This window comes from Crotalus tigris, unplaced genomic scaffold (genome assembly GCF_016545835.1).
Source record: "Crotalus tigris isolate CLP2741 ecotype Arizona unplaced genomic scaffold, ASM1654583v1 scf7180000024387.2241675, whole genome shotgun sequence".
NCBI lineage: Eukaryota > Metazoa > Chordata > Lepidosauria > Squamata > Viperidae > Crotalus > Crotalus tigris.
This window is the reverse complement of record NW_024100557.1, coordinates 1,603,100-1,615,371: the sequence shown is the minus strand read 5'-3', so window position 1 is coordinate 1,615,371 and position 12,272 is coordinate 1,603,100. Positions and strand designations below refer to the sequence as shown.

The 12,272-nt window shown below is 39.7% G+C and overlaps 1 protein-coding gene across 2 annotated transcripts in view; it reads right to left on the bottom strand.

The window, feature by feature from the left end:
- Positions 1 to 12,055, bottom strand: part of WLS (Wnt ligand secretion mediator) — a 46,471-nt gene extending 34,416 nt beyond the window's left edge. Inside the window, exon 1 of one of the 2 annotated variants that reach the window (XM_039329095.1) lies at positions 11,732 to 12,055. In XM_039329095.1, the coding sequence (XP_039185029.1) occupies positions 11,732 to 11,837 (106 nt within the window). In that variant the 5' untranslated portion in view covers positions 11,838 to 12,055. The remainder of the gene's footprint in view (positions 1 to 11,731) is intronic. The other variant, XM_039329094.1, reaches the window with a different exon arrangement.
- Between the last annotated feature and the right edge of the window lie 217 nt (positions 12,056 to 12,272).

Here is a 12,272-nt window from a genome sequence, read left to right as displayed (position 1 = left end):
AGAGAAGTGGGCTGGTGAGGAGAGGCCTGGCTGCAAGTTAAGTAGGTGCGGGGTATGTGGGGCAGCTCCAATCCCCACTCCAGCTTGATTTTTAGATGTGTGCCTCACCCCAAAACTAGGGCTTATTTTGGGGTAGGGCTTATATTAGGCCCTCCCCCAAAATCAAGCTAGGGCTTATTTTTGGGGTAGGCCTTACTTTTGGGGAAATACAGTATGATGTAGTCCCAAAAATTTTAAGAAAGGCAATGGTACATCAAAGATGCACACGATATTTCCCCAGCTATTTTAAACCCATTAATATATCTTTTTGAACTAAGGAGGTTAAGGGAACATTATCTACACAACTGCAAACTTTGCAAGCTACTAATTTTTCAACTTTTTTCAGCATGAATACAGGCAAGCTCTTGGGATGGAGTTAGTACTGAATTGACAGCCAATGTTGCCTTAGAAACTGGGGTGACTTAGACCCTTCCTTCCCACTCTCATCCAGTTTAGAAGTGGTTGGGTTCTGGTGTGTGTGTGTGGGGGGCTTTTCCTTGAAAGAGAGTTGTTCTGCAGGGTCTTAAAAGAGGCAGAGTGATTCACCCCCTCCTCTTGAAGCCATCGGTGAATCCAACTGTAGCAGACATTTTTTGTTTAACTTCCAACCTTCTGTTTCTGGGTAAAGTTATAGAGAAGGTGGTCACATAACAGCTTCAGGGAACCCTGGATCAGTTTCAATTAAGATTCAGCCCTGGGTATGGGATCAAAACCTTATTGATCACACCTATAGATCTCTGGCAGGGATTGAATGGAGTTAGTGCATTCATTCTTGTTTTTCTTGGCAACTTTTGATACCACCTATTATGCTATCTTCTGGACTGGCTCTAACATTTGTAAGTGGGTGGTAACGTGTTGTGCTATTTTCCTTCCTTCCTCAAGGCCAGTTCCAGTTGGTTTTGATGGGAAGAGGGGCTCCAGCCCACAGGACCTGCTTTGCAGGGTCCTATAGGGCTTAGTGCTCTCTCCACTCATGAAGCCTCTCTCAGTGAGATCATCTGATGACCTGGAGTGAGGTATCATCAATATGCTACAGAATGCAGTAGTATACGTTTCTCGATCAATGTGTGTTACACCTCTGCTCTGCAAACTGCACTGTACTTCTTCTGAGATTAATTCAAAGTGCTGGTTGTTATGCATTTATAGAATGGATCTGGGTTATTTGAAGGACTGTTGGGGATTCTCTCTGATTATGTCTATCCATCCATTTGGTCTGACTGAAATTACACCTTTTGGTGGGGGCCAGGAAGGAAGTATTTTTTGTTGTGGGGGATTATCTGGATTTTTGGATTATTATGCTAGTTATTCATTTAAAATTATTATAGCTGTCCAGTCCCATAGAATATTATTCACTGAGATAAGACTAGTCTTGGCCATACTGATTTCAAGGCCTTAAAGATATGGTTCTGGCTGATTCCTTGCAATTGTCTACTTGTTATTGGTAAATTGAGTTTTTATTCCAGCTGTGGATCATCACATGCATGCTGTTTGTTTTTTTATACTGTTTTAATTATTGTTAGCCACTCTGAGTTATGAACCTGAGGTAGGTGGCCATGTAAATTGAGATAATATAAATATGCGAAAGTAAGGGGGAGGAAACCTTCTACAGGGAAGTGGGGAAGACTTATGGAGCTTTCTTGAATGGATTCAAAGGAGGTTCTTCTGAATAGCCTTCTTCAAGCAGAGTTTATTCCAAAATTCAAAATGCAGCAATAGACCTTAGTATCAATCATCATTCCTCACATTAACTCACAACTAGTAGTTAGTCGGAAACCATGGGGGACACAACTGCTGTGATCTAATTAAGCACCAGAGGAGCTAAACATAGCCAGGATCTCATTTCAACATTTATGCGATATCCAACCTGATATTAAAACGTATCTATAGAAGGAGTTTTGCCCATTATTTTCTATGGCTCCTTCAGTGTTATTTTCTGACCCTTTTTCACACTCCTACAAATCCTTTAGAAAAATCTCAATTGCATGGTGTCTACACTGATTAAAGTCTGAAGCCCAGTGACCTCATGTGATGTTAACTGCTCCCATGCTCCAACAGCATTCTCTTTTTCTGTTCAATTACCCCCTTCTGAGCAGAGGCTATCACTACCAAATGAGCGCATACAAAGGCCTTCTGCTTCATTACATTAACTCAACAGCAGGATAGGAATAAACAAGCTAATTTATCATCCTTACCTCTCTCATCTTACAAGCCTAGCATCTTTTTTTTCCTTCTTGGTTTTAATTATCCAGTAACATCAAGTTAGCATTTAAACTAACCCAGGGCCCTCCAGACTGGCCCTCCAACCTTTCTCATTTTTACTGGCTAACCAGTTTTATTTATTCTGAAAGTTAGCAGATACTTTTTGCCAGCTTTTGTATAATTAAAAGCTTCAAACCCATATACTCTTTTGTATAAATGTCACTGAAATTAAAAGATCTGAGTAAACCTGTTTAGGATTGTAATTTCATGCCTATGTAATGGATTTTAAAGATATGGGATATTAAGATTGTAACTAAAATAAAGTAGATATCAAATTGTGGTCCAAATTAATATGCTTCTTGTTATCAAATGGTTTATTTTTCTCAGATGTTCAGAAACAAAGACAAAAATCTCCAGGTAATAAGGGCAGAAGATTTCAACTAAGCGAAGTCAGCAGCATAATTAGGGGCTTTATTTTCTTAAGGCAGAAGAGCAACCATCTTCTTTATTGCTTTAGGACTAGAGGTGCTAAAATCATGGCCTCGAGGTTTATGAAGCATCCCAAAAAGAGAAAATTCTGTTAATGAATGTTGAAGGCTGTCTGTTCTATCTCAGGTTCTATAAAATGCAGAAAGACCAGGAGAGTGGAGATAGAGCCATTAAGGTCTGATTTGATTACTATTTCTTCTGTGCTACCTTTTAATTTTATTTTCCCTCCTATTGCTCATGCTAAGGCTGCTGCAAAATGGAACAGGCTATAAACAGAAGCAAATAAACACACACCCAAGGGAACTAGGCATTAATACAAGAAATGAGACAAGTTGAAATGAATTATTTCTTAGTAATGGTGAGTTTGTACACTTCGATTTAGAAGTGTGATTGCACAGAACTTAGGCAGGAGCATGTAAGATTAATAAAATTGAGACACAGAAGAATCAATTCCTATTTCTCTAAGCAAGACAAACATACAGTGGGGCAAAAAAGTATTTAGTCAGCCACCAATTGTGCAAGTTCTCCCACTTAAAAAGATGAGAGAGGCCTGTAACTGTCATCATAGGTAGACCTCAACTATGAGAGACAAAATGAGAAAACAAATCCAGTCAATCACATTGTCTGATTTGGAAAGAATTTATTTGCAAATTATGATGGAAAATAAGTATTTGGTCAATATCAAAAGTTCATCTCAATACTTTGTTATATATCCTTTGTTGGCAATGACAGAGGTCAAACGTTTTCTGTAAGTCTTCACAAGGTTGGCACACACTGTTGCTGGTATGTTGGCCCATTCCTCCATGCAGATCTCCTCTAGAGCAGTGATGTTTTGGGGCTGTCGCTAGGCAACATGGACTTTCAACTCCCTCCAAAGGTTTTCTATGGGGTTGAGATCTGGAGACTGGCTAGGCCACTCCAGGACCTTGAAATGCTTCTTACGAAGCCACTCCTTTGTTGCCCGGGCGGTGTGTTTGGGATCATTGTCATGCTAAAAGACCCAGCTACGTTTCATCTTCAATGCCCTTGCTGATGGAAGGAGGTTTGCACTTAAAATCTCACGATACATGGCCCCATTCATTTTTTCCTGTACACGGATCAGTTGTCCTGGTCCCTTTGCAGAGAAACAGCCCCAAAGCATGATGTTGCCACTCCCATGCTTCACAGTAGGTGTGGTGTTCTTTGGATGCAACTCAGCATTCTCTCTCCTCCAAACACGACGAGTTGTGTTTCTACCAAACAGTTCTACTTTGGTTTCATCTGACCATAGGACATTCTCCCAATCCTCTTCTGGATCATCCAAATGCTCTCTAGCAAACTTCAGACGGGCCAGACATCTACTGGGGGACATGTCTGGCATGCAGGATCTGAGTCCCTGGCGGCGTAGCGTGTTACTGATGGTTGCCTTTGTTACATTGGCCCCAGCTCTCTGCAGGTCATTCACTGGGTCCCCCCGTGTGGTTCTGGGATTTTTGCTCACCGTTCTTGTGATCATGTTGACCCCACAGGGTGAGATCTTGCGTGGAGCCCCAGATCGAGGGAGATTATCAGTGGTCTTGTATGTCTTCCATTTTCTAATTATTGCTCCCACAGTTGATTTCTTCACACCAAGCTGCTTGCCTATTGCAGATTCAGTCTTCCCAGCCTGGTGCAGGTCTACAATTTTGTTTCTGGTGTCCTTCGACAGCTCTTTGGTCTTCACCGTAGTGGAGTTTGGAGTGTGACTGTTTGAGGTTGTGGACAGGTGTCTTTTATACTGATAACAAGTTCAAACAGGTGCCATTAATACAGGTAATGAGTGGAGGACAGAGGAGCCTCTTAAAGAAGAAGTTACAGGTCTGTGAGAGCCAGAAATCTTGCTTGTTTGTAGGTGACCAAATACTTATTTTCCACCATAATTTGCAAATAAATTCTTTCCAAATCAGACAATGTGATTGTCTGGATTTGTTTTCTCATTTTGTCTCTCATAGTTGAGGTCTACCTATGATGACAATTACAGGCCTCTCTCATCTTTTTACGTGGGAGAACTTGCACAATTGGTGGCTGACTAAATAATTTTTTGCCCCACTCTAGCTTGGAGTAGATAAATACACAAAAAAGAGAGAGAGAACAGCAGTCTGCTTATTTCTGGCCAGCAAATAAATAAAAATTTAGCATGCATAAATGATGAAATTCAAAAGACTATCAGCTGTGATCTTTGGGAGAACTGGTAATTGAATTCAAATTTGCATTCTCACCTTTGTTTCCTTTAATACAGCGGTTCTCAACCTGTGGGTTGCGACCCCATTTGGGGTCGAACGACCATTTCACAGGGGTCGCCAAACAACGCGATCTGCCATTTTTTTTGTCAGCCGGCGCAGGGGGCGGCACATGGGGGCGCCGCCGCGCATGCGCGCCGCACAGGGGGCGGTGCAGGAGGCGCCGCCACGCATGTGTGCTGCGCAGGGGGTGGCACCACGCATGCGCGCCCCCTGCTTATGACCGGGGTCACCGTATAAAAAGGTTGAGAACCACTGCTTTAATATAACATACCCACCTGCAACATATATATTTTTGCTGACTTTTTATCACTTTTAGAAATATGGTACTGCTAAGGAACAGTTTCATTCTTAACTGTAGATTTTTAAAAATTCTTGCTGGGCATTTCAGATATGCTGTATCTTGGGTTTGTCAGCAGCAAAATCAATACCAGAAACAAAGTAAGTATTCTTCAAATTACTTATGCCAAGAGATACAGAACTCGAGAAGCTTTTTTTTTTTAAAAAAAATACTTAACTAGGAGGATCAAAAGAGGGTCAGTATTTTCTCATTTTTGCATCTTTACAATATACTACAAACTCTTTCAGTGATCTTTTCCCTGGATCATGAGGTAGCACAATTTCTTTAAAACCCTAATAAGGATAAAGTCATTCTGAAAGAGCACAAAAGAAGTGCTACTAATCAGTCTGTGTCACAAATATGATTAGGTATCAAGTTTACCATGCCTAACTGCTCCAGTGACTATAGTTGAAAACCAATTATTTAAATTTCAGTGTAACTATCCCACCTTTAAAAGGGGGAACATTTGTTTGCTAATTGGCTTATTGCAGCCAAACATGCTTGAGCCTTGCCTAAGCCTTTCTTTTGTCAATTTTTACTTTTGAAAAGACATGTCTCTTCCTACTGCAGCCAAGCTATTAAATCAGTTACAAATAGATCTAAATAAAAATGATGAGCCCAAAGTATTTGAAGTGAAGAGAGCCCAGCTCTGAAATAGTAGCCAATTTTTGTAGCTGAGCTTAAAATGTTTGATTTTCAGGTAGCAACTGGTGCATTGAAACTCTTTCTATAGATAGTAAGCATTTCTGATTTCAGAGGCAGATTTCTGCACATTTATATGCCTTGAAGGAATGCTAAAGCATCTCTGGTATGTGCATGTAAGCTTTCATCTCATTTGAGGCAGCACAAAAATTAGATTTTTAGTTTCAGACAAGCTCAAAGGAATTCTTTGATAAGTTATTTCTCTCCTAAATGAGCCATAGTCCTTAATCTAGGCAAAGAACTTTAATTTAAATAAAGTAATTGTTTTCAATATTTACATTTGCTTTAGATTTATTTTCCAATTTGGATATCATTATTTTGGCAGCACTTCCTAGCCTCATTTATCATGACAATTACTTATTTGAGATTAATCAGTTAATGAAGCTGCCATGTAAAAGGCCTTATAGCTGCAAAAGTTTTTAATCTAAATTTGCAAGCTGTTTCTGAACATTCAGCATTTGCAAGTGAGATCTTAATCTACATCTTCATAGCAGGAAATCTTTTTTAAAAAAACAAGCAGCATTACCATTTTACGTTTAAATTCAGGAATCTTTTTTGTAATCTTTATGCAAATTTCTAGACAATTACAAAGGGAAGGATTGTACATAAAAATTAAGCAATAAAGCAGTTCACTGCAGAAAGTGCGCCCTTTCGGTCTGTAAATAAAAAGACAAGAACAAATTCTAATAATATGGGTTATGGGCTTAATGCAATCTATGTTCTATCCCACATCTTATATTGCATTTGCCTTCATGATGAATTAGAATTTAATACCAGCGAGTGAATCTCTTGGGCCTTCCCAACCACAGAATTGGTTAAATAATTATAGACATTCTTTTCATAGTATTTTTACTATGATACTTCTCCCAAAGAAGTCAGAAATAAGATGCCAAGCTCCCAGCTGCATCTTAGTACAAATGGAATAAAGCAAGAATGTTGGAGGGTCATAAAAAACACACATATATATATATATATAGGTCTTTGGTTGTTCGGGTTTTCTCCCGCGTAAAATTGGAAGTGTCTTGGCGACGTTTCGAGATAGAAAAACGCCCACACAGCATGAACAAGCGAGATGATACCTCCCGCCTACCAGCCATTTGGAAACCCGCCCTTATTGACAAACGACTCCCTAACACAAAAAATGATACCAGACCCACACTCACAAAAACCACACAGGATGTCACCACCACACATCCACGCAAAAAACAAACCCAAAGCCACACGATGATGAGGCACGACCACAAACCAGAAGCCAGACCACAGCTGCATCATTAGCCACTTTAAACCCCCTCCAATCCATACATGAAGCAAACTGACACCCTCCATGAAGAGGAAGCACGACCACGAACGCGAAGCCAAAAAATAGCAAGGCAGCCCAAAATCTCAAAACCCCTCTGCAACTCAGACTAACCTGAGCACAACCAAACAGAACACTCCCCCAGCCAATCAGAGCACAGCTAAGCCCCTAACCATTCAGAACACACCTCCACCCAATCAGAACACAGCCAAGCTCCCACCCAATTAGTTCATACCCCCACTGGCAGTTAAAAGGAAGAAACAGCTAAGACCACACATTGCTGCTCAAAGCACGAAGCTGAAAACACCAGCCTGAAGATGACGAATGGGACTTCGTCGAAACGTCGCCAAGACACTTCCAATTTTACGCGGGAGAAAACCCGAACAACCAAAGACCTACATACAAATACCCGCGAAAACCTCAGAAAACAAATATATATATATATATTTGTTTGTTTTCTGAGGTTTTCGCGGGTGTTTGTATGTAGGAGAAAACCCGAACCAAAGACCTACATATATATATATATATATATATATATATATATATATATATATATATATATATATATATATATATATATAACCACCAAATTTTCAGATCTGAAATGTATTACATTCCTGTTTGCCACTACAGCTTAAACACATTCGTGGCATGTTTCACAATAAGTTATTCCACAGTAGACCAATTTTGTTACATTAAATTATGAGCAAACCACAAATCTAATATTGATAATCATCCAGAGTTATCTGGTGGTACGATGGGGGAATCAATAAATTTAACAAAATAACCATTGGATAATAAGCTCATCAATAAGTTATAGAAGTATCACTAAATATCCCATACCTGCAAATTCTAAAAAGTATCCCTAGGGAAAGATTAATAAAGAAATACTTTTGTGTCCATTCATGTAAGGATGCATCATGAATTGCATTTATTGCAAATTGGCAGTATGAATTAAAATACGTCACTCATTTCAAATATTCCACATAGCTGGCTCAGTAACTATATTTCTTGTCCAAGGTAGACTTATTGGACTAAGAATGTGCTAGGTAATAATTGTATGTCCTTCTCCCTCTGCAACTACTATGAGATTTCCTAGCTTCTTTGAATTCTCCTTCAAGTTGAGCTCAACTACCGATGTCTTCATGGGCACTGTGATATCCAAATAGTTAACTGTGGTTTGAGCATTCCCTGAAAATAAGCATTAACGGATCATAATAATAAGTTTGCAATTTAAAAGTGAGGGAATCTCACATTACATGGGAAATATATGGATACCATGTGCATGCCAGATCTTTAAAAAAGAAACTGGATTAAAAATGGAATGTCTGAATTAGGGTTTAGATGCATGTTAAGCAGACAAAAGCAAGACCAACTATTTTTGATGTTCTGGAAATAACATCAAAAGAGTGGCATCCGTTACTTCAAAATATAGATTACAAAACAAACAAACAAACAAACATAGTCCTCCATACCACATCACATTTACAACATTGGCCAGCAACACAAATTCCCAATGGCTACCGTACTTTGGGATATTTATATCCTGGTCTATAAGTAATACGCTTAGGTAATTTGATCATTGACAGATTTGATTAATAGGTTACCTTTTTCCACAGAGTTGCAAAAATAATAAATCTTCATATTGATGACCATTATGAATATGGATTTTTCAGTAATGGAAGCCTCACGTACAATTTCTTGCTAGGAAGGCTTATGAAACCTGCTCACTTATCTTCTTTAGAAAACAGATCAACACTGTTTTTCTTTTATTTGCAAAGATCTGGGACGGGATGGATAAGTGCTTTTTCATTTATCAACTGCCAATTTTTGTAAACTTAATTGCAAAAAAAAATGTTTTCCTGACACACTGTTCACTGTCTTTAAATTCGACTAAATTGTCTTGAAAACCTGCTTAGTATGAAAGTAAACAGAACTTTTAAAAAGCCTATTTCATCTATTTAAAATGCTTAATTGAACCAAGCTTGTCTTTGAAAAAAGATGATGTAATAACAGGAACACATTCTTTGGATGACTCCATATACCACAGAAAAGACAGCTATTGTTTTTTCAAGCTTCAGCTATGACTGTGTTATAGCTGTATATAGTAGAAGCTTCTGATTTGGATATAACACTCAATGCAGATTTTGCGGTGCATTATGGGACAACACAGCAGGAAGTCTGGATACCATATGATTTTGAGTTTATTTATACCATGGGAAAAGAAAAAGGCATGCACACCTGCACATTAAAACACACACACACACACACACACACACACAAAGTCACTACTGGAAGTTCTTTCAAAAATACCCAACCATTATATTTACAAAAGTATGTGCATATCCACACACAAATCAACACAAGGAATCTCTTTAAGACACTGTACTGTATTCCCCAAAATTAAATTCAGTTGTATAAAACAAAGTGATTTAAAAGTGTCTTATAACTTAATATATCAAAACATTTTATCTGCTAAGCTCAGTATTCAAAAGAACCATAGACATGCAGATGAATAAATGTATCTATGTACTTCAGAAAAATGCTGAACCACTGAATGGCATCAAAACGACAGTCTTGCTTCAAAGTAACACAATGCATTAGAATACAGTCCGATTTTCCCCTACCCCTAAATTATACCTACGTAAAATGACTGCACAATCAAATGAACCATACAAGCATGCTGTTTTGAGACATAAAGCTGGCTGAAATGTGTTGCAACATGCCTCAGATTTGTCCATTACAGCTGGTGTCTGGCAGGCTCACATTGTCTTGGAAAAATCTTAGCAGTATGCAAAGACCTTGCAGCATGCAAAGAATTTCACACTGATAAAGAACAATACCAAAACAAATTTAAGTCAACCTTAACATTTACATCACAAAACCTTTTAACTGAAGGCCATGTATTTAAATGTAATGTTTCCAATAAAATAGAATGCTTCCCACTTTTCCTGAGGATATTCTTCCAAGATCACCTTTCAAAAGAAATCTGAAAGGTGAAATTTGAGCATCTGGAGGGCTGGCTTTTTAAAAGTTCTCGTTCCTCTCTTCCCCCCCCCCCAATAATGTGTGAGACTGTTCCTTATTTTGTTTCTTAAACAAAAACAGATTTTCTGGAGAAGCTATTTCTCCTTTACTTTTCCCTTGAACTGGCACTGTTTCTCCAGAGAATCAACAATTTGGCTAATGGTTTTTAATTTAAAATCAATACAGAGCAATTATTTGTGGAACAAAATAAAGGGATAAGCCCTTCCAGCATATATGTGCTACAGCTGTTTTTTTTCTATGATCCAATGTCATACCAAATTGCATGATTCAAGTCTAAGACTAGAAAGCGGCTCTGTGTCCAAATTGCAAAATAAGGATTAACAAGTTAACATTGTGGATATACATAAATTTAAGTCTTTTTAGTACTTCCATAGAGGAATTTTAAGACCTGCCTGGGCCTTGACACTGGGACAATAAAGGTTTTAAGTTTGAAGGAAAAGAATCAAGGTACCCTTTCCTGTATCCTTAGGTAGTGTTCTCATGTGCCTCATTCTGGTGAGGCAATCTATTAAGACCTTTTATTTTCGTTTAAGGCAGCCAGCAGCATAGGTTATGTCGCTGGGAGGGAGAAAGAAATAATCCTCAAAATCAAAATGTACATTTCTGAAGCTTTTCCCTCAATGGCATCTCAGGGAGGAAGTCCAGGCAACATCAAAAGAAGCCACAAGACTTTCAGTGGGAAGGGATGGGGAATTAAAAAGTCAAAAGCAAAACTCTTCTCTCTCCCCGGAGGGGGAAAGGCATCCCTGGCTTTTTCCTCCCGCGCTTCCTCCTCCCACTTTGCTAAACCCTTCCCCGCCCTTAAAGGAGTCTAAAATCCAATCTAAAGAGAGGCTGCCTAGGCAAAATCTCGCAGTGCTCCAGAGGAAAAGGGAAAAAGCAAAGCCCCATTAAGTGAGATACAATGCCGGAACATGCCTTTCGTGGGCTGCAGCGAGTCTTCTTTTTCTTTGAAGATTAGGGCCCTTCTTGCAACCGAGTTGGAGGAAAGGCGGGTAGGGTGGGAGCGAGAGCAATAAAGAGACTGATCAACTTTTCTACCCCAAGGGGCTTTGCACCAATTGAGTCGCCATGCTTAGAGTTTCATCCTGCCGTTTGTTTTCGTGAAGCAGATCTTAGAGCCGTGGCAAACCTCCCTCTGCCCTAAACTTTTTCGACGCCTCCCTGCTTTCCTTTGCTTGCAGCCCTAGACCGTAGTGGGCACAAAGAGGCCCGTGGCGCGCTGTTTTCTTAACTACAATAGCAGGGCAAATGAGATCATAGAAGCAACAGTAACAAGTACCCAAACAGACAAGGGGTGAAGTCCGAGTCGGAGAAAGACGAGGAAGAAGAGAAAAAGTTTGCTTCTGGAACACTTACCGATCATACCCCCCACCAGAAAGGCGATGACTTGGAAAATCAGCAAGATCCCGCCAACAATGCAGAGCTTTTTAGTGCTCATGTTCTCGATAATTGCCCCAGCCATTTTTGCAGTGCTTTCTCTCCTACACTCTCTGCGACGGTGGCGGCGGTTGTAAAAGTTAAAGCTGCAAAGGGATGGGAAGGAAGAGGGAACCTCAGCATCGATTGCCCGGGAAAGCCCGGACCTGGCTTCCTTCGTACCGAGAGCTGTGATTGTAGCCGGCCCTCGAGTGCATGTGGCTGCTTTAAAGGAGCAGGAAAGCGAATCACATGATACCCACCTCCCTCCTCCTCCTCTCTCCCCGAGCTATTCAGCAGCAATTGGTGTCAGTCTCACATAGCAGTGGGGGAAAGCCGGAGAAAGGCTGATTAAATTAACAACTTGAAGAGAGATGGATGGATTCCCACAACTCGAGATCTCGAAATGCGTTTCTCAGGACCTCATCTAGTGAATTCTGGAATGATAGTCACAGCACAACATGTTGAAAAGATCTAACAT